The sequence below is a fragment of the Zonotrichia albicollis genome, chromosome 28 (genome assembly GCF_047830755.1).
Source record: "Zonotrichia albicollis isolate bZonAlb1 chromosome 28, bZonAlb1.hap1, whole genome shotgun sequence".
NCBI lineage: Eukaryota > Metazoa > Chordata > Aves > Passeriformes > Passerellidae > Zonotrichia > Zonotrichia albicollis.
Genome location: NC_133846.1, coordinates 5,553,888 through 5,578,756, shown reverse-complemented (window position 1 = coordinate 5,578,756; position 24,869 = coordinate 5,553,888). Strand labels below are relative to the sequence as shown.

Below are 24,869 nucleotides of genomic sequence, written 5' to 3'. Positions count from 1 at the left end.
ACCTTCCTCCCTTCCCTCCCTGCTCCCGGGGTCCTCCTCCCCTTTGCAGGGGCAGGGCAGCCCTGCACATCTGCACGGCACAGCTGGCAGGGCACATCTGGATGGGATATTCCTCCAAAATCCCGGCTGTGCTGATCCCACTGCGGGCATGTCCTTCCCTTCCCTTCCCTTCCCTTCCCTTCCCTTCCCTTCCCTTCCCTTCCCTTCCCTTCCCTTCCCTTCCCTTCCCTTCCCTTCCCTTCCCTTCCCTTCCCTTCCCTTCCCTTCCCTTCCCTTCCCTTCCCTTCCCTTCCCTTCCCTTCCCTTCCCTTCCCTTCCCTTCCCTTCCCTTCCCTTCCCTTCCCTTCCCTTCCCTTCCCTTCCCTTCCCCATCACCTTTTTCCACTTTTTGGGCTCCATTTTCAGTTTTGTGTCCCCCCCTCTCTGGAATCCCCTCTCCCCCCGATGCTCTCTAACCCTTACAGAATATTTAACCAGCTGCTCAGTTATTCATCCCTCGCAGGTTCGCTGTGCTCGGGGCCCTCCTGGAGGATTAACGAGAGCCATAAATCAAAGGGACTTTGGAGGAATTTCCCATTCTCGGCTGGGCCCCCCAGTGCCCCTGGCAGGGAGGGAACGGGCGCTGCCACTCGCTGCCGCTCCTGTTTAGGACCTTGTTAAATACAAAAGTTAAACAGACCGCAGGAAGGGGATGAGGCAGCAATCGCCGGCTGAGGGGGGAACTGGGAGGCTGCCACCTCCTGATGCTCCTTTTGAAGGTGTTTTTTGCAAACACCGCCATCAATCCGGCTCGGGAGGAGGAGGAGCCGAGGCTGCGGTGCCCGGGGATGGGACAGTGGCACTGCCCGCTTGGGTCAGGGGGTGGCAGAGGGGACAGGGGTGCCCCAGGGGCTCCTGGCAAGCTGCAGTAAAGGGCCCGTGGGTTTTGCCTGTTGTCCTTCAGATAAGAGTGGGATGGGGATGGAGCGAGGTCTCTGCATCCCACTGGGATGCTCGGGCTGGCCCTGCACTGCTCGGGGGTCTCCTGGCCAAGGGACAGTGACAAATCCTGTCCTGGGTGTCCTGAGGGCCCCAGGCAAGGATCTGGATGAGAAGAAGCTCAGGGAGGAGGAATCCAGCACAGATCCCAGCTCTGACAGCTTTTCCTCCGCCACCAAACCCTTCTGCTCCCCCTGCAGAGATTTTAGCAGGGTTTGTCTTTATCCCCACCCTTCAGGAAGCCCCAGGCTCACCCCGAGGGGCTCAGAGGTCTCTGGGAATGATGAGACCCCTCCTCCCCCTGGGACCAGCACAGGGAGTCCACAGAGGGACCAGACACACCCCAGCTCCCTTTTGGCAATAAATGAATTAATTCATCTCCCCGTGGATGATGTGAAGCTGCAGCCAGACCCCCGAGGTGGGAGCTTCACCCCTCCCATGCTGCTGCCAGCCTGCCTGAGCCCTGCTGCTGGTTGCCCACAGAAATGTGAATTTTGGTTTATCACGTCTGCCTGGCGGGCAGCAGGAGCTGCACAGCGAGCCGGGGGAAAGCACAAGGTAATAGAGGTATTTATTAAAGCAGGGAGGAAATTTATATGCTATTCCTGCTTTTTCAGCTCTCAGTCATCGCCGAGGGGAGAGGAGGAGTGGGCAGCCAGTGTAGGAAATCACCAGGAGTCTGTTTTCTGCCCATTTGTCAGTCTGATGAACAAGAAAAATACGGGCAGGCTGGGTGAAGGAGAAATGGAGAGTGAGGAGCACAATCCTGCACGGCCAGGAGCAGCCCCAGGTGCTTGGGGAGCCTCCCTGGGTCCCTGTGGAGCTGAGGATTTGTGTCACCGAGCGTTTGGGGTCCCTGAGGGTCCCTGGGCGGGGATGGGGAGGTGGGAGAGGGGTGTGGGGAGGAGAAAAGGGCTCTGGAGGGGATGGGCTGGGGGAAAAAGGGGGTTCAGGATGGGATGGGATGGAGGAGAAAAGGGGGTCTGATAAGGACAGGATGGAGGAGAAAAGGGGCTCAGGATGGAACAAGCTGGAGGAGAAAAGGGTTTCTGGAAGGGAAGGTCTGGAGGAGCAAAGGGGTTCTGGAGAGGATGGGATGGAGGAAAAAAGGGTTCTGGAAAGGACAGGCTGGAAGAGAAAAGTGGTTTGGGATGGGATGGGATGGGATGGGATGGGATGGGATGGGATGGGATGGGATGGGATGGGATGGAGGAGAAAAGGGATTCTGGTAAGGACAGGATGGAGGAGAAAAGGGGTTCTGGAGGGGTCAGGCTGGAGAAGGAAAGGGGGTTCTGGAGAGGATGGGATGGAGAAAAAAAGGGTTCTGGAAAGGCCAGGCTAGAAGAGAAAAGGGGCTTGGGATGGGATGGGATGGGATGGGATGGGATGGGATGGGATGGGATGGGATGGGATGGGATGGGAGAGAAAAGGGCTGTGGAAGGGAAAGTCTGGAGGATAAAAGGGGTTTTGGAGAGGATGAATCAGAGGAGAAAAGGGCTGTGGAAGGGACAGGCTGCAGGAGATGAGGGGTTCTGGTGGGGCTGGGCTGGAGCAGGGCTCTGGCAGTGGGGTGAGGTGGATCCCAGTGTCCAAAGCCATCACCCCAATCCCTGCAGCCCCCCTGGCAGGGCCCCCCCAGCTGCAGGAGCACTGGAGCGTTTGGCATCTCCTGGAGAGGAGCACGGGGAGTGCAAACCCACCGAGTATTAAGTGCTAATAATTCCCTCCTTTCATTTGCAGTTATCCACCTACATGTGAGAGGCTGGGATTTTGCTGACACTTTCTGGCTGGGAATTGAATGCTGCCTGAATCATCCAGCCAGGGCTATTTGTTCATAAAAGTAAGGAATTGCTGTTTGAATCCTTTCATTGCTGCTAACGTGACACAGGCAGCCCTGATGGATTCGGGCTGGGGATGTGACACAAACGTGGCCCTGCTGGGAAGTGACACAAATGTGGGGACTCCTGAACCCTCCTGGGTGGGAGGCAAACACTGCCTGGGTCTCCCTGGGCTGCTGGGGCTGTGCAAGGTCCCCCTGGCATTGTCAGGGGCAATCCTGGCTTCTGCCAAGCTCTAATCCCAGCAGTTTTCCCCTTAAGGAGCAGCTTTCCCCCCTGGTAGCAGGGTCTGGGCACCCCAGAGAGGGATTTGGCACCTCCAGTGCAGTGTGTGATGGCACAGAGGGAAGGGGGGAGTGTTTGAGGGTTTTAATCTTCTTGTTCCTCGTGGCTGGACAAGGAGATGTTTTTCCTTTGGCAGAGACAAACGAGCAGAGCCAGACCCTCTGGCATGAAGCTGCTCCTTCTGCAGTGATGGGATAAAAATGTCCTGGGAGAAATCCAGGCAGTGCCATTGGAGAGATCAGCCCTGGGCAGGAGGAATGTTTTTGGGAACAGCACTGGGCCAGCACCCTGGTTTGTCCCTTTTTTTGGGGTTCTGTCTGTGCCCAGGGCTGTGGGGCAAAGACCACAAAACCTCACTGAGATTTCCCCCTCATCCCCGTGGATGCTCCAAATCAGGATGTTATAAACTCCAAGCTGCTTTCCCCCGAGTGCTGCTTGCACAAATGAGAACTGATTTAAAATGAATTGGGCCAATTACTGCAGTTTTCCTAAACCAGCTGACAGCAGTGCTGGGATGAGGAGGAGCAGTCCCAGCTGCAGAAGGATGGGAGTCAGACACTGAGATGCCCTTTGGGCCTGAGATTCCAGCTGTCTCCGTTCCCTGGATGAGTCTGGCTGCTTTCCTCAGTTTGTATCTGAATTTGGGTGGCAGCAGTGCCAGGCCAGCAGCACTGGAGCAGCTGGTGGTGCCTGCTCTGAGTGGGTGATGCCAGGATGGTCCCTGCTGGTTGCAAATGCAGTGCCTGGATAAACCCATGGATTTATGGAAAAGTGGAAGGGAAGAACCCCTGGGTGATTTTTTCAAGAGGAACCTTTGAATGAGATGCTTTCTGTCAGGGAAGGGTTGGGTCTGTTGGGCTGGGTGAGGTTTGGATTTTTGGTTGACTGGTGGCTGCTCCTCCCCTGCTCCCATGGTTTGAATAAATCACTTCTGAGCTTGGTTTGGGGCTTTGTAGGGAAAGAAAAAAGAGCTCCTGGGATGGGCAGAGTGGCCATGAATCATCCAGCACAGGTGGGAGCTGCTCCAGGGCAATCCTGGCCAGGAGCCCCAAGTCTGGGTGGGAGCAGAGACAGGAGGGTGCCTGACAGGAGAGAGGGGCTGGAGCTGCATCCTTCCCCTCCCAGGCCTGGTGTTTGGGGGCAAAAATGCTTCTTATCCCTGCCAGGATGAACCTGGGACTTCCTGCTGGTTTTGGTGGCTTTGGACCCAAAAAGGAGGAAAAACACCAGAGAGGGGAGGTGTGAGCTGAGCAGGGAGGGGAGGAGGGTGAGGTTCGGGCACTGGGATCGCTCTCCTGAATGAATTCACTGACACAGGGAACAACTTTCCCCTGATTCTTCCAATTCTGTCACAACACTGCCTGGAAGGGCCCCACAGGAAGGAGAACTTGAACTCTGCAAGGAGCTCTCGGCTGAAGCTTTATTTAAGGCTACATGGGGAAATCTTAAAGTACAAAACTCCTGGCTGGGCAGCGAGGGCTGTGCCCTGTGTGTCAATTTTTGCCTCTAAACACCTTTGGCGCTCCAGCTAATGGGGCTGCCACCTTGTGGGGATGGTGTCCCCCACAGATCCCCCTTCCCATGGCTTTTGGGACACCTGCAGGTTTGTGTCTTGTGTTCCCCCAGGTGGCCACCAGCATCTTGTCCCCACAGCCCAAGAGAAAGGACAAGGACTGAGCATCTGTGTTTTTCTCTGTGCTGCTTCTGTTTATTTCTTAATTTTTTAAACCCCTACTCCTTGACTGCAGACGTCCTTGTGCTGACATGAGATTATTTATTTATAAAATATGTACAGGAAAGAGCTCGGGTCCCGGCCCCACCCTCCAAGGTTGGCCGTGCCTGTCCAGCCAGAGCAGAGGTGGAAGGGGAATTTCTCTGCTTTGGAGTGGGCAACAGGAGGAGAAAGGAAAGGGCTGAGAGGGATAGAGATTTCAAAGGACATGAGCAAATATTTACAGGTTCCAAGACAAAAAAACGTATCTACAGTGCTGTCTTGGGGATAGAGGGAGCTGGGCTGGAGGCAGAGCCCGCTCGTGGCTCCGTTTGTTATAGTGATTTATAGAGGCTGCAGGAATCGATTCCTCTGGGAATCCCGGCGGGAGCGTGGCTCAGAGAGCCCCAGGCTCAGGCCATGGCGAGGGGCAGCTGGGCCACCCCAGCCACAGGGCCCTGCTCCTGGGGCTTTGCCAGAATAGTTAGATTTTTGCAAATGAGGCCTGGGTGCTCCTGTGATGCTCCTGGAGCCCAGGGAAGGGCAATGCTGGACGGGAGCAGGATTCAGGTAGGAAAATGTTTGGGGTCCCCACCAACCACTGCTGTTCAAACTCAATGGAGACAGGTAGGGACAGTCCCCCAGAGGTGACGTGTTCCTGGGAGCACCTCAGAGTGGGAGCGCTCTGGCAGAGCTCAGAGTGCCACGTGGATGTGTGGGGTGGGGTCTGCACTGCTATCGCAGGACAGGACGGGCACAGCCAAATTCCCCTGCAGGGGAGGGGGCCGGGGCACGAGGGAATGGCTGGGGGGCGTCTGTCGGGGTCCCCGAGCTCGGCAGGTCACCCCAGTTCAAACTGTCCATGCTCTATGCAGGTGATACTTGGCTGGAGGAGACGGAGGAGACCTCGGTCTTGCTCTGGGATACGGTGGAGGAGGTCTCTTCATCCCCAAAGGGGTTCTTGCCGCAGCAGATTGTGGTGATCATGCAGTTACGGAACTGGGGAGGGGAGAGAAAGGACAATGGTGGCACTGGGGGCAAGGAGGGACGTGCCACAGGACCAGGATGGACTGAGATCCTGCTGGGAAGGAGCAACGTGCCCATGGAGCCCCCAGATGTGGGTGTCTCACCTGTTTGTTCATGAGCACGTAGATGATGGGGTTGTAGAGGGAGGAGCTCTTGGAGAAGAAGGCAGGCACTGCCATCAGCGTGGCCGTGAAGTCGGCGCCCTTGTTGGTGAAGATCCAGAACGCCACCACGGCGTAGGGCGTCCAGGCCAGCATGAAGCCCAGCACCATCAGGATCACCATCCGTGTCACCTCCTTCTCCGCCTTCTGGGTCGTGGCTGATTCCTGCTGCTGGGCAGCTGCCTGTGCGCACAGAGGGTGGTGAGGGGCAGCTCTGCACCCCAACCCGCATCCCCCAATCCTGCCTGAGCCACCCCTCTGTCCCCTCAGTCCCCTCCGGCCGTTACCTCGCGGACTTTGCAAACGAGGCGCCCGTAGGAGAAGAAGATGATGACGACGGGGATGATGAAGTGGATGACGAACATGTAGAGCACGTAGGACTCGTTGTGGAAGTCGGGGTTGTGGGTGTAGTAGTCGGGCCCACAGGAGCACTGCATCCCCTCCGGGATGTACCTGGTAGGGACAAAGGTGGGAATCTGCTCCAGGACCCTCCCTGGGGGCAACAGGGATGGAATTCCCTGAGGATGGGGGATGCTGGGAGGGTGGTACAGGTGGTTTGGGTGCTCGCAGTGTCAGCTTGCTGTGACACTCCCTCCCATGGGAACGGGACATTCATTTCCCTCCTCCAAGGCCAAGCACTTCCCTGCTGGAGCCACCTGCTCTACCTGCAGGGATCCAGGAGCTGCTGGGGATCCTGGGGCTCACCTGGACCAGCCGAAGAGCGGCGGGGCGGCGCAGGAAATGGCCATGACCCAGGTGAAGGCGATGCCCATCATGGCGTGGCTGGCGGAGAAGCGGAAGTTGCCCATGGGCTTGCAGATGACGATGTAGCGCTCGATGGCCAGGACAACCAGCGACCACAGGGCGACCTGGCCTGCAGGGAGGAGAGGGAGAGCCCATGGAGTGGTCAGAGCCCCTCTGGGCTCCACCTTCCCTTGGTGCTTCCAGAGGAGAGCAGGGGAACTGGGGATCAGCATGGGATAAGCAGCATCCTGCTAGGAAATTGGGAATCCTCCACCCATAACGTGCAGAGGGTATGCTGGGGGCAGAGGGGTTTTAATAAATTAAGAATCAAGGGAGTGAATCCCACCTGGGCGTGGGGAAGCACAGTTCCTGGCAATGCTGCCAGATGCCTCCAAACCTGTTGATTCCTTTAAATTGTGCATTTCACGAGCCTTCTGCTGGTGCTGGATCGGGGGAGGCGCAGGGAGGGGGGGACTGTGTGGGTGGGAAACGTGCACATGTATTTATGCGGGATAATTAAACTTCAGGGGATTTGGGAGCGTTTAGTCGGTGCTGTAAGCCTGCTAATGCCCCCAGCTGTGATAAGCTGCTGATAACGACACCCTGTGCTGGGATTCGCTGGGGACCTGCTGCTCGCACAGCCCGCTGCTTCCCAGCCAGCTTCCTTCCCTGGGAACAGGAGCCTCCTCCTCCTCCTCCTCTGAGAGTTACAAACATTGGAAAAGCAAAATAATGCTGCCCAAGGCTCACTGAGGAGGGATGGAGCAGACTTTGGGATCTTCTGACCCCAAAACCAAGCCTTTCCTTGCTCCTTGCCTTGGATCAGGACATTCAGCTGTGCCTTTGGCAGAATATCCGTGTTTTTACAATGTGTATTTCCAGAGCAGCATTTTTGTAGGAAATGGCACCATTTAGGGGAAGGAAAGCAAAGTCCCTGTGGTGGCTCTGGGTCTCTCCAGCAAGGACTGGTGGCTGTCAGATCCATCACGAGGTGTGGCGTGGGCAGGGCTGGCTGCGTGGGCTCGGCTGCCGAGTGAATTCTCCCTGTTTTTCTGCAGGGCCAAGTGTTGGCAGCACTCGTGTGTGTCCCTGAGAAACGCCTCAAGGAAAATCCCAAGGGCACTCAAATCTGGTGCAGCTGGGACAGAGCTGAGCCATCCTTGAGGAGCCTGGGAACTGCTCTGGATCCTCCTCACCTTCCTTTTGCCCCTGGATAAGCTGTGAGCCCTCTCATCTCTCCACACCTCTCTAGCTCTTCTGTGGGGTTCCCTTCCTGAGGGATTTCTCTTCCCCTTATAAACCCTCCATTTCCCCAAAAAGGGAAGCCTTTGGGTTAAGGAATGATCATGAAATCGTGAAGGTTGGGAAAAGACCTCAAGTCCAAGCCTGTTGTTGGTCTGAGCTGCTTGGCGTTGATTTGGAACACGCTGTGGTCATCCCTGGCAGGTCTCTGGTAACCGCCTTGTGACCAGCAGGGCCAGGTGACCCCAGGCTGGATCCTACACACAAGGATCCCTTCCCAGGCTTCCTTTCCCTGCCCCATGCCATGGAGGCTCCTTGCTATCAAGGTCAAACACACAGAAATCTCTTTTCCTCCCCCATTTTAAGCGCAGGGTTCGCCCCACACATGGAGGAACAACTCTGCACATCCCAACAGTGCCACGAAGGGATGGAACCAGACTCCCAAAGCCCTGGAGAAGGAACCCCCAAGCCCCCATGCCCATCCCTTACCTCCCAGCGTGGCAAAGAATCCCTCCACGGCACAGCCAATGGGGCCGAACACGAAGTAGCCGTTCCAGGCGGTGTAGAAGGTGACGGTGAAACCAAAGCAGGCCATGCACAGGTCAGCCACCGCCAGGTTGACCAGGATGTAGTTGAGGGGCTGCCGGAGCTTCTTGTGCTTGAAGGTGACCAGGAGGGTGAGGAAGTTGATGGGGAAGCCGGTGGAGATGAGGAAGAAGATGTAGCAGCACACGAGGCGGTATTTCCAGGGCTCGGCCAGGTAGTACTGCGGGTACTCGAAGGGGCTCCGCACCACCCCGGTCTTGTTGGACATAGGCACGTAAAAATTGATCCCCTCCGTCCCGTTCATGCTGCCCTGGCTACGGAGGGATTTTCTGCAATGAATTGAGTTCCGACCCTGATTAATTAAAAAAGGGAAGCCCCACCCCCTTGAGAGGGTTCCCCTCCAACCCAAAAATGAATGAATTACGAGGAACAGCAGAAGGTGAGGGGATGGAGCCCTGCCCTGTGCTGCGCCGGGGGCTGGCGGTGCCGTGCCCCAGGGTGGTTTTATACCCTCCGGGAGGGGGAGGCTGACGAGGGGCTCGGCTAACTTTGTATGACAAGGGCAACGGGATTGAGAGGGGCTGATGGTTTAAGCACCCTCTAAGCAGCCAGTTGGCCCCAAAACCTGCATTAAAGCGTATTAATTGCCATTAAGTGTTTAATGTTGTTTAAGGTGTTGGGGGCAGGAAGAGATGGGGTGGGGAGCGCTTGGGAAGAGGGGCAAAGGTGGGAGGAGCAGTGGGGAGTTTGGGAGGGGCCGATGTGAAAGTGGGCTGTTCTGGGGTCTACAGTGTGTCACAGGTTTGGGGTGTCCCTAGGCGGCTGAAGGACCTGTGAGACCACCTGGGGACTGGGGAGTGGCCAGCTCTGCCCCACTGACCTTGGGCAGGTCACTGGGGGAAGACTGGACTGAGCTTTGTGGGTCTGAGCTGTTGGCTGGGCTCTGTTTCAGGTGCTTGGCTCAGTGTGGGGACTGCTGGGGTCTGCATCCCAAATCCAGGCTCTGCTGACACAGCCAAGGGCCTGGAGCTGGGCAAAGGTAGGAGGGGAAGCCACTTCCCATCCCAAAGGTAATGCAGTTGGTAACTTTTTGGTAAAGGTAGCATTTTGGGGCAGAGCTCTTGGTTGTGTGATCCTGATCACATCCCTGGTTGTGCACGGGGCAAAGGAGAGCAAGGATGTCCTGAACTCTTTGCAGAGAGACCAGCACAGCCTGGGAGAGCCGGAGGGATGGAAGGGAACTTCTCCCTGGCTCCCAGAATGGAGTGTGGGATCCCCAGGGCCAGTGCCAATGCTCCATCTCATCCAAGTTCTTCCCCAATTCTTCCTTCTGGGTCATGGGGGCTCCTTCTCCAGGGGAGCTGCCCTAAGGCGCCTTAGGGCAGCTCTTCCCTTAATCCTGGGGATGTGGGGGGTTAAGGGAGCTGATCGGATAACGAGGTAAGCTGGGCCTCCTCCTCAAGGCACAGCCCATGGAAAAAGTCATGGATGAATGAGGGCTCCTGCACGCCTGGAGCTGGAGCGGAAGGCTAAGGGGGTGTTGGCATGGATGGTGTCCTAATTCCTGACCCAGTGGGTGCAGAAGTAGGACGTGGTGCAGGGAAGTGGGTCAGGCCAGCCTCAGGTGCCCTGGGATGAGGGTTCCTCACGGGATGGAGGTGCCTCTTGGAATCGTCGCACTGTGAAACCACCAGGCACCAAATTCCTGCTCCAGGTCTTCCTAGAGGGGATGAGGGGAAAGTGCAGGAGTCCCATGGCCCTGCTTCCCACAAAGATTTCCCTGGAGGAATTTCCAGCCTTTCCTGGCCATAGTCAAGCTCAAAAAATTTGTACAAAAATTTGGCACGTTGTTGCAGAATGAGTTGAATATCAAAGGAGATCCCAGAAATTCTAATTCACAAAACCAGCTGTGCATCCATCCCAATTCCAGTGTGCACTTCCCAGCTCCCATGGGAAAAAGCAACTCCCTCCAGCTCCAATATTTCACTGTGGTGGCCCACCTTCAAAAGAGAAAGCAAATCCTCAGCTCCAAGATTTCACTTCAAAAACAATTGGACCTCACTGCCAGTGCCAGCAGCGTCCCAAAGTTCTGGTTCTTCTCAAAGGTTTTGCATCTGGACAGAGGTACCCCCATGGGAAAGTTAATTGTCACCTCCCATCCCTTCCTAGCACCACTTTGGGGTGTCCTGCCCTCTTCTAAAGTCAAGAGTGGTGCAAAGGAAGCTGTGGGGGAACAGGGACACTGAGTCTGGGTGCTGGGGGAACACTCAGCTGCACTTTTTGGGAGAGGGACCTTTCCTGGCTCAGCAGATCCTCTCCACTCACCTGGCAGCTGAGTGAGGAGGAGATTTGGATTCATGGGTGGTCCCCAGACACCTTTCAAAGGGACAACAGGACTGAGAGAGTTTGAACCGACCTGGATCATGCCCTTCCCCTTTTTGGGAGCTGCCTGTGGAGCAGGTGAGCCTGAGCCACCTGTGCTTTGTAAGAGGGCTGTCCCCTCCCAGCTGTCCTCACAGACCTGTCCCCTGGGGTCACTGCCCCAAGGCTGGAGGATTTAGAGCTCTGGGCAGGTCAGCACAGCCGGAGCAATGGCCAAGGCCTTGAGTAAACCCAGAGCAGGGAAATGACACCACTGAGAGCGCCTGGTCCCTCCAGGACGTGTCCTGAATGCAACCTCAGCTCCTGCTGCAGCCCTGTCACAGAGATGGCTTTAATTTGCTGTCTCTTAGCAGGGAAAGTTTATGAGCTGCTCTCTCTCCAGGAGAGCTCCTGGTTGTTTTCTGTGCTGACTCTACGACAGCAGCAAATTCCAGGCCCTGCCTAATGCGGGAGGAGAGCTTTGCTGCTCTGTGTTTGTCCTCAAGAAAAGGCTTTTCTTGCCCCTTGCAGGTTTTCCTGCTTTGAGCTGGGATTGTCTCTCGCTCATTGTTTGTTGGCGCGCGGCGTGACGGGGCCCTGAGCTGCTCTGGGCTTTCATGTCCTGTGTAAAGCAAGGGATGATAATTATAATCAAATAACCGGCTTGCACAGAGCCGACACGCCTGGTTCACAGGGATCAGCGACAGGCAGAGCTCACACAGGGGAGGGGGGCTCCTGGAGCCCTTTGTGGTGCCCATCCCCAGCCCTGCTGGGCAAAGGAGCCACTTGCCACCCAGGTAACACCTGGCAGAGCAAGGTGGAGGGAAATGCAAGAGCACAACCAATCAGTCATGAAGGGAACATCTGCGCTGAGCTCCTGGTGCTGGGCTGACGCACAGCCCCGCGAACCCTGGCTCTGAACACAGCTCTGCATGGCTGGGCTCATTCTGGCTGCTTTTATAACCAGTGCTGCCCTGAATCTCCCTCCCCTGGGGGCTCATTCCTCCCCAGTGGGCAGGAAAAGAGGGGCGAATGTGCCTCTGGGTGCCCTGGGGAGACCCCGTTTCCCGTATCACATAGCAGCCACCCAGGGCCGCGGCGCTGAGCCGCTTAGGCCGGGCTTGGGAGCTCCCTCGCCAGGAAAGGGGTTAAGGCAAGATAAAGCCCCAGCGTTATAGAGACCATATGGAGGGGAAGAAAACCCTTTATCCTGTAATTGGATTCGCTCTGCGCTCGAGGTGAGGCTGAGTGGAGCTGACAGGCCGTGATGGGCGAGGCACTGCCAGCCGCCCGTCCAAAGCAGGATGTGTGTGCACAAACTTGTAGATCAATCCATTAGAGTGGATCAAATAGATTTAAACGTGTGGCAGGGAGAAGGAGGACACTGATGTATTTACAATTGGGTTCTCTGGGCCGGCCCTCCCCCAGCAGGGATTACCTGGCCATGGCTGGTGGTTCTGTGGTACCCAGGGCAGGGGCTGGGGGTGGACAGGGAGGTGACCTTGCTTTTGTCCCAAAAAATAAGAGTGCACAGCAGGCTGTGTTTTGTCTTTCATGCACAAAATTTGAGCAGGAGGGACCCCAGCTCCTGTTTTCCATGCAGGTTCTCCATCTCCATCCTGCTCAGACTCTCCCCCCAAGCCACAAAGCAGCTGGGATGTGGGGAGAGCTCCCCCACGCCAATCTCTTCACGCTCTGTCAGCTCCCAGCCTTTTCCTCCCGCTGCTGATCCAGGTAATGTCTCCCCAAGCACTGCAGGATTTCCTGGGAGAGACAGGCGCTCTTTGGGCCCTGTCATTTCCCTGCCAAGGAGCTGAGCAATCCCGGCTCAGCTGCGAGCCTGCTCCGCTTTTTGTGGTGCTGTCAACACTTCTCCCTCGGTGACAACCCGGGGCTGTGGCAGAGTGGGCAGGTGTGCAAGACATTCCCCCGGCCCCGCAGTGAGGAGCAGCTGGCACTGCCAGCAGATCCCGGCAGCTCCATCAGATCCCGGCAGCTCCATCAGATCCTGGCAGCTCCATCAGATCCCTGCAGCTCCATCAGATCCCGGCAGCTCCGGCAGTACCCAGAGGTCTGGCAGATCCTGACAGCTCCATTAGATCCTGGCAGATCCCTGCAATTCCAGCAGATCCCAGCAGCTCTGGCAGATCCTGGGACCTCCAGGACATTCTGGCAGCTCTGGCAGATCCCAGAAGCTTGGGAAGATTCCATCAGCTCCAGCAGCTCTGGCAGATCCCAGCAGCTCCAGCAGAGCTCCCACGGCTGCACCCAGAGCGAGTTGTGCTCTGCCAAGAGTAACAGCAAAAACGCTGCTCTGATGTCCCTGCCTGGCAAACTGGAACCAGTTTGGGTTTTGGTCTGGGCCTGGCAAACTGGAACCAGCCTGGATTTTGGTCTGGGCCTGGCAAACTGGAACCAGTCTGGGTTCTGGTCTGGTTTCTGGGCTCTCTGAGGGAGTTACCAGGGGGAGTTCCCAGGGATCTCTGTCCAGCTCTCCTCCTTTGCCTGACATGAGGCAGGTGCTTGACTGCAAAGTCAGAGAGGCAAAGGAAAGGATTTTCCCAAATTCCCGAGGTTTGTGTGTCCATGGCACTCCTCCCCACCCTGCAGTGTCCACCTGAGGCTGGCTGGGCAGCCAGGAAAGGGGGATCAGGCACACAGAAATAATCCAGCTCTTTTATTTTTAATTTGTAAATCTCATTTGAAGTGGAATCCTGTTACTCCCGAGGGCCTTGTTGTGGGTGCTCATGGGTTTCCACAGCGATGCTGTGAACGTGCTGCTTCGTTTTGTCATAACTGGGTCAATTTATTTTTTTTTTTCTTTCTAATACAAGCCCTTAGTTTTCTCAGTGGAAGCCTGGAGCCTGCTGTGACACGGGCAGCTGGGTTATAATCTTATGGGAATCAGCACGGAGGAAATTTGGGGGTTGCCTGCTTGTTTCCTCTTTCCAGCAGGGCTGTTCCTTGCTGCCTGGCTGGGCTGGCTCCTCGCCCCAACATCCCCAGGAGCAGCCAAACTGGTGTCCCAGCTCCCAGGAGATCCACACCCTGGCAGTGTTTGTTCCTCAGCCAGGTGCAGATTCCCATTCCTGCCTCCTGCCCCATTCCAGCTCCTCTCGGTGGTGGCTGCGTGTCCTGCACCATGATTACCATGGTTCATTCTTGCTGTCCCTGCTTTAAAGCCTTTTAGGGATTTGCTCCAGACCAAATGTGTCCATCCTCTCCCTGTGCCCTTCATCCTGTAATTGGATTCATTTCCTCCATCCAGCCCAGGCTGGGCTGCTCCCATCCCTTTATGTAACAGCTCTGGCTCTGGCTGTGCTTGACCCACAGCCACTGACAGCAGCACAGGGTTTGCTGCATGTTGAATCTCTTATTGACCCTTTTTTTGGGCAATCTGCTCCCTTTTCCCTCTCCCATGGGCTGTGGGCTCTCTCCAGGCTCTGTGTGGCTCCATCCCAGCACGTGCAGCTCCTGCTCCAGGGAACAATAAACCCAACAGCTCCATGCAGGGGAGCACAGGCAGGGTTGTCTGGAGAAATGATGCATTTTCCCACCCCTTTCATTAATATTTATTCTTCTTAATTCCCAATCTTTACTGTTTAGCCCTCTAAAGCCTTTGTGGTTGAGAGGCTTTCGCTGAGGTTGCTATTCCGCGCCGAAGCAAAACATCCACGGATTAAACGGGCATTTTATCAAAAGTGAGCCCTGTGCTGGGATCAGGCCTGGCTGCGCAGGCCCCGAGGCTCTGCAGATCTTTCTGCTGCTGTCACAATTCTCCATTCTGCTTTTGCCACATCCCAGCTGGGATGGATGTGCTGCTGCTCCTCTCCCAGCCTCTCCTGGGACTCCTCACCCAGGAGCTCACTGACCTGCCACATGAGGCTCTTTTTCAGCCTGAGTTCTGCCTCCTTGTGCCTCCCAGGATGAATTGGTGCCTTGAGAGCCAGAACCCTTCTCCTCTGTGGCAGATAAATGGCCACTGATTGCTGAGAGGTGCTGGGATGAGCAGGGAGAGTCCAGTGAGAGCACCAATAAATCCTGGGAATTTGGCATCATCCAGTCTTGGGAAATCTGCTGGCAGCTGGCACTGCTGAGCACAACAATGCTGGACCCCTTCTGTTCCCCCTCTTCTTTCTTTCCCTCCTTTTATTCTCCCTCCTAATTGTTTTCCCTGCTCTTCTTTCCCTCCTCTATCCTTTCTTTTCCTCCTCTTCTTCCTTGTGCTTGTTTTCCCTGCTCTTCTTTCCCTCTCTTTTTTCCCTTCCTTTTCTTTCTCCCCAGTTGTTTTTCCTGCTCTTCTTTCCCTCCTCTTCTTTCTCTCCCTCCTTTTCTCCCCCTCCAGTTGTTTTCCCTGCCCCTTTTCCCCTCAAAAGCCCCCCAAAAACCAGCTGGGCCTTTTTCTGGTGCCTTGGTGGTGATGCTTGCAGGGCTCAACCTGATCCACTGGTGTTGGACACGGGAACAGGGCAGGGGAAGGAGGGAATGAGGCAATGAAAGGTCAGAGGGTGCCTGGAGTGTGGAAAAGCTGAATTCCTCCTCACCAAAGTGAATAAACATCCCCTGGGAGCAGGGCAGGAACCTCTTTGGCTGAAATCTGAGTGATTTCCCTGGCTCTGAGCTCTCCCATCGCCTGCCTGGGGTCACAGCACCCCAAAACAACAGTGGGGCGCCCAAAAGGGACACCACCCACCCCAAGGGACAAACCATCACATCCCCTCCCTGGGTGTGAGGCTGCATTTTGTACCATTCCTAAAAATATTCCTGATCCCTCAAGTGAAAACCGGGTGGCTCAGATTTGAAAACCAAAATGGGAACAGCTGAGCTGCATCCATGGTGTTTTCTCACCTCCTCTCCCTTCTCTCTTCACTCCTTCCACGTCGGGGAGAGGGTGGCAAAGGAGTGACCAAAAATGTAGAGAAACCAGGCAATGAAACATTTTTCTCCTGTTTATTTCTTTCCTTATTTGAGAGGGGAGAAAGTTTTTATAAGCCCAGACATATATTTTATTAGAAAAAGGGCTTTTAAATTTTTTTTTTTTTGATCCCAGTGAAAGAGGACTGTTATGGTTTTGGTCAGTGCCTGTCCCCTCCAGCCCTTGTAGAGAAGCCAAATCCACCCAGGCTCTGTCCAGAAAACCATTTTCCCTCTCTTTTGTTCTTTCATGGGAAGCTGAGGCAACAGGCAGCATTTCCCCAGTTTTGGGGTGCACAGGTCACCTCAGAGCTGGTTTCCAGAGAGGTTTGGGTGTGCTGCTGGCACAGACAGCTCGTTCTGCCCCTTGTTCCTTGGCACTGCCACTGCTGCCAGGCCCAGTGGATTGCACTCCACTGCCAGTTTCCTGGGAAAACGACTCCCAGTTATGCCAAATTTTAACTTTCAGAACAAGCAGAACTGCACTCAAACCCATCCTGCACATCGTGTTTCTGCTGCCTCTAACCTCTGCTGCCACTTGGCACCGCAGCCCAAAGGGGAGTTTCGGGGGCTGCAGGTTGCAAACTGTGCCAGGGATGCAGCAGGATGGAATTTTGGAATTACAGCGCTGGCAGGGAGGCCTCCAGCTGGGATTTTTTATTTTCATTTATCCTTGTTTTGCAGCCAGGATGTGCCAAAAGCTGCATTTATGGACTGGGCCGAGCCAGAAGCAGGAGGTGCCTGTTGCTCCCACCCGCCCTGGCACTCCCAGACCTGCAGTCAGATCCTTTATTTTCAGCCCCACAGTTCCTTCCTGTCGGAGCACTCTTGCATAATTAAGAGGTGAAGCTGGCAGGCTGCATGCAGCTAATACAGATATGATTAATTTCCATCCCTCTGTTTGATTTGGAAGGTTGTCCTTCCCCAGGCTCCGTCCCAGATGGATGGAAAGCTGCCAGACGGACGCGTCTTGGAGGGACAGAGGGACAAGACACGGGGAAGTTCAGTGCTTGGGAAAAGTGACCTTTCTTGGTAACTCATTTGTCACTTCCCAGCACCATCTGCTGACTCTTCAGCTGCATCCATCACAACCATGTGAAGAAAAGCACTGGAAAAGTCAATTCAAATGGGAATGGGATGGGGGTTGTGCAAATTGTTTAGGGAAGGGAGAGGTCACCCCACATTGTGTGGGTGACATCCTTTCCATCACCCCCAGCCACATTCCCAGGGAGCAAAGCTGAGCTGGAGTCTCTGGGAGCTTTGTGATAAGCTGGGGAGGATGCCCAGGGATCCGGGAAGCACCTGAGCGCTGGACACGAGGCTTTTCAGGAGTGCTCTGTGCCAAATCGAGCGTTATTGACAGCTGTGACAGCAGCAGCTCCCTGTGACACCTGGTGTGCCCGTGTCCTATTGACTGCCTGCGATGGGGCCAGGTGACAAATGCCATTCCCAGGTGACAAACCATTCCCAGGTGACAAACCATTCCCAGGTGACAAACCATTCCCAGGTAACAAACAGCATTCCCAGGTGACAAACCATTCCCAGGTAACAAACATCATTCCCAGGTGACAAACGCCATTCCCAGGTGACAAAGGGCATTCCCGGGCTGGGCAATGGCCGTTCCCGATATCCCTCCCCGGGCAGGCAGGAATGCTTCCCGCTCTCGCAGCCCATGGAGCCGCTGGATGCAGGAGGATTTCATGGATTCCCTGCTCGTTTTTCCCTCCTGCTCCTCGCCTGGCTGCTCCCAGACTCCCTCAGGAGCAGCTCCAGGATGTGCCTGGCCTGATCCCAAAGCCTCTCCTGGCACCAGCTCCTGGCTGATGGTCCTGGGAGAGCGTGGATGAGTTCTTGCACAATTCCCTCCCTCTCTCAGCACCTCGTTTGTCTGGAGAGGGATGACGGTGCAGGATTTGTGTTCCCGAGGGGGATCAGTGTGCCAGGCTCAGTGAGGATGGGAGAAGGAGCCACTTGAAGACTTCAAGTGGCAATTTTGATATTATTGTGATTTGCAATTACCGTAGAAATATAATCGACACAGGTGTCATTGTAGTGCCGGGACATTCACCACCTAAAATACTCATTCTGCAGGCTCAGTGTCTAGAAACAGAAGCCAGGAGAGAGGAATTTCTCTAAATCAGAGATGGAGAAACTGAGGCAGCAGCTGATCTGTCTCAGCTGTGGGACCACCAGGAACAGCAGAAGAACGTGGGCAGGGAGCAGAGGGGATCTGCCTGGAAACGAGAAACTCAGAAACCTCCAATGCAGATAACATTCCCTGCCTGGGAAAGGCGTTTCCATGCAGGCCAGGCAGCTGGGCAGGGTGACAGGTGAGTGACTGCAGTGCCCACATGGGTTTATAAAGGGAGGAGAAGCAGCAGGAGCACCCAGGTGTGACAGGAGGGACAAGAGCTCTGACCCCCAGTGTCCCGTGGCTGCGCCCCCAGGTAGGTCTGGGCACCTCTTGGCCACAGCAGAGCCAGCTCTGAGGAGGAGGAGGGAACAAAACCGATGCTGAAACAATGGGGAAAGTTCTTTTCCTTCATCCCCACCTCAGGAGCACCAATTCCAGCAGCTCCTGCCTCCTGTGGGCACCTGGCAGACACTGGGCACTGCCACAGAGCTGTGGGGAGCCCAGTGCCCTCTGAGCAGGCAGAAAATGACCCTCAGACAGGTCCCAGTGCCAGGAATGGCTGGATTTTGGGGTAGACAGCTCAGTAGTGAATGTCCTGTCCTGTCACTGTGCCAGCTGCCCACCCCTCCTGCCCCCAGGCTGGCACTTGTCCGGGTTTGGGGAGTGTCCCAGCCCTGTGTGCCCGCAGTGCTGATGCTGAACTCGGGATCCTCCTGCTTCTTTCTTTTCCCTGTGGAGCTGGGAAGCAAATCCAGCAAGTGCTCCCTGCTGGAGAGGTGCTGAGCTGGAGATCTCGGGGCTGGAATTCAAGTCCTGCTTGCCAAGCAAGGCAGGGCTCTCAGCAGGGCTGTTTCTCAGTGGAGAGGTCTGTGCGGGTGTTGTTTTCTGGGAGAAGAGGGAGAGAGAATCAATTCCCAAAGGGATTAGCCAAGAAGAGATGAAGGAAGTGACTGGGTGTATTTTCTTTGTATTCAGCAGGATTTTATTTATTTATATATTTACTGCAGTGATAGAACAAATGAAAAAGCACCAAAGATTGATGTTGCTGAGGTTGCATTGCAAGGGCAAAGCTGGAGAATTCCTGCTTGGATCCCTGCAGGAAACAGGGCTGGGACACCCTGGGATGTGCCAGGGCAGGAGGTGGCTCTGGTGGCCCAGTCTGGGTGGGCAGGGGGAGATGGCACCAGTGCAGTGCCAGGGAAGGGTGTGACTGACAGGTGCTGTGGAAAGGGAATATTTATTAACTTCCACTGGCCCTTGGTTCAATACCAGCTGATATTTATGGGAAATCTAATTCAGGAGTCAAATCTAACTTAACAATGTCTTCTCAATAATGTCCAAACCAAGAGGTTGCTGAAACTAATTAAGGATCAGGCTCCAATCAGGTGGAGAAGTTAAGCTGTAGGACTAGACTTCATTAAGTCTGTCCAGAGAGAATATTTTAATATTTAAAGAGAACATTCAATGTTTACATAAGTCCTTTCCTGAGGTGAAGTCACATTTAGATCACTTCAGAGGTGGTTTTTAAAGCCCTTTATTCCAGGCTCAGACAGAAAACGCCTTTCCCATTTCCCTTGCACTCAATGAGGCTTCTTAAGAGATCCAGTCCACCCAGGAAGGTTTTCAGTGGTGAGGCAAATCAAAACAAAAATTTAAAAACCAGCTGTTTGAAGGATTTTCTCTTTGCAGCACCTCTGTCTGCCATGCTGGCATTGATGGGTTTGCTCTGGATGTGATCAGAGCTGCAGGGCTGAGGCTCCAGAACTCAGGGGGGCTTGAGCAGTCCTGAAGGGCTGGGCTTGAAATCCCTGGAGATGTTGCTCAAGAACAAATCTGTTTACACAAACAGCTTTGAGAAGAGAATTGTCAGTCAAGGCACTTCTACTCTCAGTCAAAGCACTTCTGTTCTCAGCTCAGGAGCAACTGGAAGAGTAAATATCCCTCAGGTGGGCTGGGCTGCAGCTGGTGCAGAGCCAAAGGCGTTTTTGTCACACTTCCCTCTCCACTCCTGTCCTGGTGTCTCCTTTCCTGTGCTGTCCAGGCTCTCAGGATGGTTTCGAGGAAGGTGGTGGCCAGTTTGCTGCTGGTGTCCCTGCTGTCCGTGCTGGCTGAGCAGACCCAAGGCTTCATGCCCTTTTTCACCCAGAGTGACTTCCAGAAAATGCAGGTAACCCCTCAGGAATGAATAAACCAGGATAGGTTTCTCCTGCCCTCATCCCCCCAAACTGCAGTGCACGCCAACAGGAGACACTGTGATATCCTTCTCCCAAAATCCAGGGCTTTGGGGGGAGGCAGAGGGGATTTTTAAGGTGTGAGATAGAAAGGGAGAGCCCGGACCCCCCTACCAAAGGTCAGCCACACCTGTGGGGGCGTCACCTGCGGTCCCTGCGGGTCCTTTCCCTTTGCTGGAATTCTTCCAGAGCAGCTGCATCAGCTCAGTGATGGCTCTTTTGTTGTAACAAATAATTAACCATCCCCCGGCTGGTTGTCACCTCTGGGACGTGCCGAGAGAACGTTTTTCCTTTTGAAGTGAAACAAATACCGTTGAAAGGTGTCAGGCAGGCTCGGAGACGGCAGCTTCTGAAACGCAGCCCCAGCCAGCTTCCCCCGCACTGCCGAGCCCCTGGATGCCGGGAGAAATCCCGATCCCACCGCCTCCCCCTGGGTAACAATGGCTGTTTGTGGGGAGCACAGGCGTTCTTCAGTCCTTGGGGAGGATGGGGACACGCATGGGCGGTGTTTGTACCCCATAGCATTGTAGCTCCGTGTCTGCCAGGGATTGGGGTTTTCTGGGGAAATCTGTCCCCAAAGGCTGTCCCTGCCCCTCCTGTGCTCACACACTGCACACTGAGCAGGGCCAGTGCCACATTTGATGTGTCCTGGTGTGTCTGTCATAGTCCAAACCACCTCAAGCTTTTCCCAGAGGGTCCTGAAGGCAGCTAAATAAACGGGGATGGGCTGACATTACAGACCTGCAGAAAGGCCGGGGAAACGTGACCTCTGCACATGCAGGGCTCTACACGTGCAGGGCTGGGCTCAGTTTCCTTGCAGTGCTCCAGCACAGGCCTGGCCAGGTTCTGGGGCAGCTGGGGAAGGTCCCAGTGCTGTCAGCTCCCATGGAAAGGTCCCAGTGCTGTCAGCTCCCATGGCTCCTGACAGGGTTCCCCCACCACACGTGGCTGCTGTTTACTGCAGACCTTCACACCGTGCCCCGTAACCTGACCTCGCCCCCAGCACTGCTGGATTTCGGTCCCCAAAGGTCACTCAGGCCACAGCTGATGGGCACTTCCACCACCTCACTGGTTCTGTGCCCAGCACTGTGGATTCCTGGCTGCTGGGACAGCACAGAGTGGGTTTGCTGCTGCTCCCAGCATCACCAACTGCCCCCTCTGCTCTCTGCCCCAAAACTGCAGGAAAAGGAGAGGAACAAGGCAGGGCAGAAGAAATCCCTGAGCTCGCTGCAGCAGCTGGAGGAGGAAGGTTTCTCTGAGCAATCTGGTGTGGATGTCAATGCAGCCAAGACCCTCCAGGTATGTGGAGCCATTGGGCTCTGAGAAGCCCATGAGGACATGCAGGGGACAAGGAGCCCAAGAGATGTCCTCTGCCTGCTTACATCAGAGAGAAGTTTTAGCTCCACCCCAAATCATCTTGGTCCTTCAGCAGCCAGGTCACCCCTGAGACCCAACAGCCTCTCCCTGAGGAAGATGAGAACAGCTCGAGGTCTCTGCCAGGCGGTGAAGCCCAGCCAGGTGCAAGGCAGGAACTCCCAGTTCTGCTTCAGCTCCTGCTTGGTGTCACCTCTGTCCCCATAGTTCTGTGCACTGGAGAGGCCTTATGTAAAAGCTTGGGCTCTGAGTCTGTGCACAGAGCAGAAAATGGGCAATTTTAGGGATTGAAGTGCCAGGCTAAGCCCTCAAAGGCAGACTTACCTGGTGAGCCAAGTCTGAAAATTGTGCTTTGCCACTCAAGCACAGGGAAGTTTTTCCTGTGTGGACAGCCACTCCTGCAGGGAGCTCAGCCATTCTCTGCCAGCAAGAGGAGGGTGTAGATCCCCCCAAACAGGGACAGACCCCGTGGGACAGACAGCAGGACCAGCCAGGCTGGGATTTGGCCAAGGCACAGCTTAATGTGCAACTCATCCTGCACTCGTGATGCACCAGCACTCGGTAACAGGATTTAAACAACAAAATGCCCAGTTCAAAGTGTGAAATCCCCAGCACATCCCTGAGCTGGCCAGCACCAGAACAGAGCTCTTTGCTTCAGGCACAGCTGGCTCCAAGTCCAGCAGGCTGGAGCAGGACCACAGCTCGTCCTCAGCTGTTGCTAGGGCAGGAGCTCTGCAGGCTCCGGCTGGAAGGGTCGATGTGCCACACAGTGGAGGATTAGAAGGTTCAGAAATTATTTTCTTTGCATCCCTGCTGCCAGGAGGTGCCTTTATCTGGATTTCTGAGCCAGCCCACGGGTTATGCAACAGCACTCTGAACAACTCAAGAGTGTGTTGCCTTCAAAATGTTGCTTTTCCCCATATGAGGCTCATCCTCTTCCTTCCAAATCCTAAACCCTCCACTAACTCGATCCAAGTGGGGTCAGAGCACCCCAACCTCCCTCCCTCTGCTCCCCTCACCTTTTTGTTCTGACTTCTCTGGTTTCCTCCACAGCAGGCCCTTCCTGTCAGAGCTTGGCTCACCCCAAGGCAGCTGGAAAAATACCAAGATGTCCTGGAGAAACTGCTGGCAGAGCTGTTACAGGACACCCCAGATGGTACTGTCAGAGGGTTGATTTCTGCCTTGGGAATTCTGCCTTTCCTTCTTCTCACCAGCTCATCAGCACAGAGATATTTATATTCCCCAGAAGGGTTTTTGTGTCGTGTTTGCTCACTTTGTGGGGCCCTCAGATCCCAACCGCTCCCGTGTGCACCCTTCTGCGAAGGTTATTTCCTTCCTAAGGTGCTGCCCAGAGCTGATATTGACTGGAAGCAGCAGCACAACCCTTCCCAGCAGCTCTGTTTGCCACCTCCCTGCTCCTCCTCCTCCTCCCAAAAAGTCCTCAGTCTCCAGGGAACAATTTCCAGCAGAGCTTATAACAGCAACCGTACCTGCGAGGCAGCTCAGCATGTGCAGCCAGCTTGGAACACCTCTCTGCCTGCACGGGGGCTTAACACTGACACTTAATTACACTGCAATTTGCTGCAAATCCTCCTTTTCCTTTGGGAGACCGTGTGTGGGAATTGCAGCAGCAAATATCCAGGGGCAGGCTGTTGTGCTGCTCTTCCTCCTGCAGGTTGAGGGATGGTGGGATGGGGCTGTCCCTGAGCCTTTGCCTTTTCTGGGATGTTTAAGGCCAGGAATGGGGGTCCTGCTCTCCCCTGGGGGATTGCTCTGCTCTGCCTGTGCTCACCCCAGTTTGCCTCTGAGCTTTCAGCTGGGGAGCTGAGGAGGAGGAAACAACACATAAATCTGGCATTCATTCAGTCTTTCCAGAGCTTTAAGGACACTTGTGCTTGTCTCTCTTTTCTGTTTAGCTGACTGATATCTGCAGGATCAGAAGAGAGAGTGATGGAGCTGCTCAAGCTGAAAGACTCCACTTATATAAACGAAATTTGTGAGAGAGATTAACAAAATCTGAGGTGAGATAATAAATGTGCAACGTAATTAAAAGGAGGATTTGTGTCTTCTGTCCTGCAAGCCTCTCAAACAGATGGGAAGAGCCCAATGTGGGAAAAAGGAGAAAGGAAAGGCTCCAGGTTCTGGGGAGCATCCCTGTTTTCCTAAGCACTGCTCTGAGGGTCCTGTGAGGAGCTGAGGGAGCTGGGAAGGGTTTGGAGGATCCTGAGGGAGATGGGAAGGGTTTGGAGAGTCCTGAGGGAGCTGGGAAGGGTTTGGAGGGTCCTGAGAGGGCTGGGAAGGGTTTGGAGGGTCCTGAGGGAGCTGGGAAGGGTTTGGAGAGTCCTGAGGGAGCTGGGAAGGGTTTGGAGGGTCCTGAGGGAGCTGGGCAGGGGCTCAGCCCGGAGCAAAGGAGGCTCAGGGGGAATTTCTGGCTCTGCACAACTCCCTGCCAGGAGGGCACAGCCGGGGGGGATTTGGGATCTCATCCCAGGGAACAGGGACAGGAGGAGAGGGAACGGCCTCAGGCTGGGCTGGGGAGGCTCAGGTTGGACACCAGCAGGAATTTCCTCATGGAAAGGGCTGGAAGGGGCTGCCCAGGGGGGTTTGGAGTGCCCATCCCTGGAGGTGGCACTGAGGGCTCAGGGTGGGCACAGGTTGGACTCGATGATCCTGGAGGGATTTTCCAACCTCAAGGATTCTGGGATTCTGTGAAAGTGTGTGTCAGAGCCTGAGGAATCAATCTTTGAGGAGTTTAAGTCTTATCCCTCCCTTTTAGCCATGAGGGAAACTGAGGCAAACCTTTACCAGACCTCCTGGCCAAACTGGTGACACAAGGGGGGACCTGTGTGTCCCTAACTCAGTTCCCTGCTCCAGGAGGGTGCTCTGGCACATTCCCACACTTCTGGAGAATGCAGGAGCCCTGATGGGCAGCCTCTCCCTGTGCCCAAACCCCTCCTGTCAGCCTGGTGCTGTAAATCCACCAGCACAGTGAGGGGCAGCTGTGCCAGGCACAGTGTGAGGGAACTGCACTCTGCCCTTTCTCCTGCCTCTCAAACACACCCCAAAGTGAAATCCTAATTCCACTTGAACATCCTGCTCTCCATTTCCATACCTTTGGCTTATCTGAGAGCTACTCCTCTCTGCTGGCAGCAGGAAATCCAACATATGTAAAGTACGGATGGATGAGATCAATGGTATGTACGTGAATATATCCAATTCCAATCCAATTTTATCCTCCCAACCTACCAGGAGTTCTGTTCTCGCTGAGCTCATTCCAAGAGCTCTGTTTGTGCTGGAACAACACCCCTCGGAGCACTCTGCTGC

General features: G+C 55.0%; 2 protein-coding genes across 6 annotated transcripts; one reads left to right on the top strand and one right to left on the bottom strand.

The window, feature by feature from the left end:
• Window positions 1-1,256: 1,256 nt before the first annotated feature.
• On the top strand, window positions 1,257-23,598 carry MLN (motilin). Of its 5 annotated transcripts, none has more exons than XM_074528199.1 (6): window positions 1,257-1,536; window positions 2,719-2,818; window positions 19,982-20,107; window positions 21,354-21,470; window positions 22,602-22,701; window positions 23,462-23,598. In XM_074528199.1, exons 2-6 carry the CDS (start codon window positions 2,777-2,779, stop codon window positions 23,467-23,469), a joined length of 393 nt encoding a protein of 130 aa, XP_074384300.1. In that variant the 5' UTR covers window positions 1,257-1,536; window positions 2,719-2,776; the 3' UTR covers window positions 23,470-23,598. The 5 variants fall into 5 exon arrangements, with proteins under 5 accessions (XP_074384300.1, XP_026652662.1, XP_074384299.1 ...); XM_026796861.2 differs by having other exon boundaries at window positions 22,599-22,701; XM_074528198.1 differs by lacking the exon at window positions 1,257-1,536 and adding an exon at window positions 1,605-1,768 and having other exon boundaries at window positions 22,599-22,701.
• LOC102063147 (green-sensitive opsin) lies at window positions 5,680-8,835 on the bottom strand. The gene is given in 5 exon segments (NM_001314074.1): window positions 5,680-5,811; window positions 5,943-6,182; window positions 6,287-6,452; window positions 6,705-6,873; window positions 8,475-8,835. Coding segments are annotated over 5 exon segments (1,068 nt in total).
• Window positions 23,599-24,869: the final 1,271 nt, after the last annotated feature.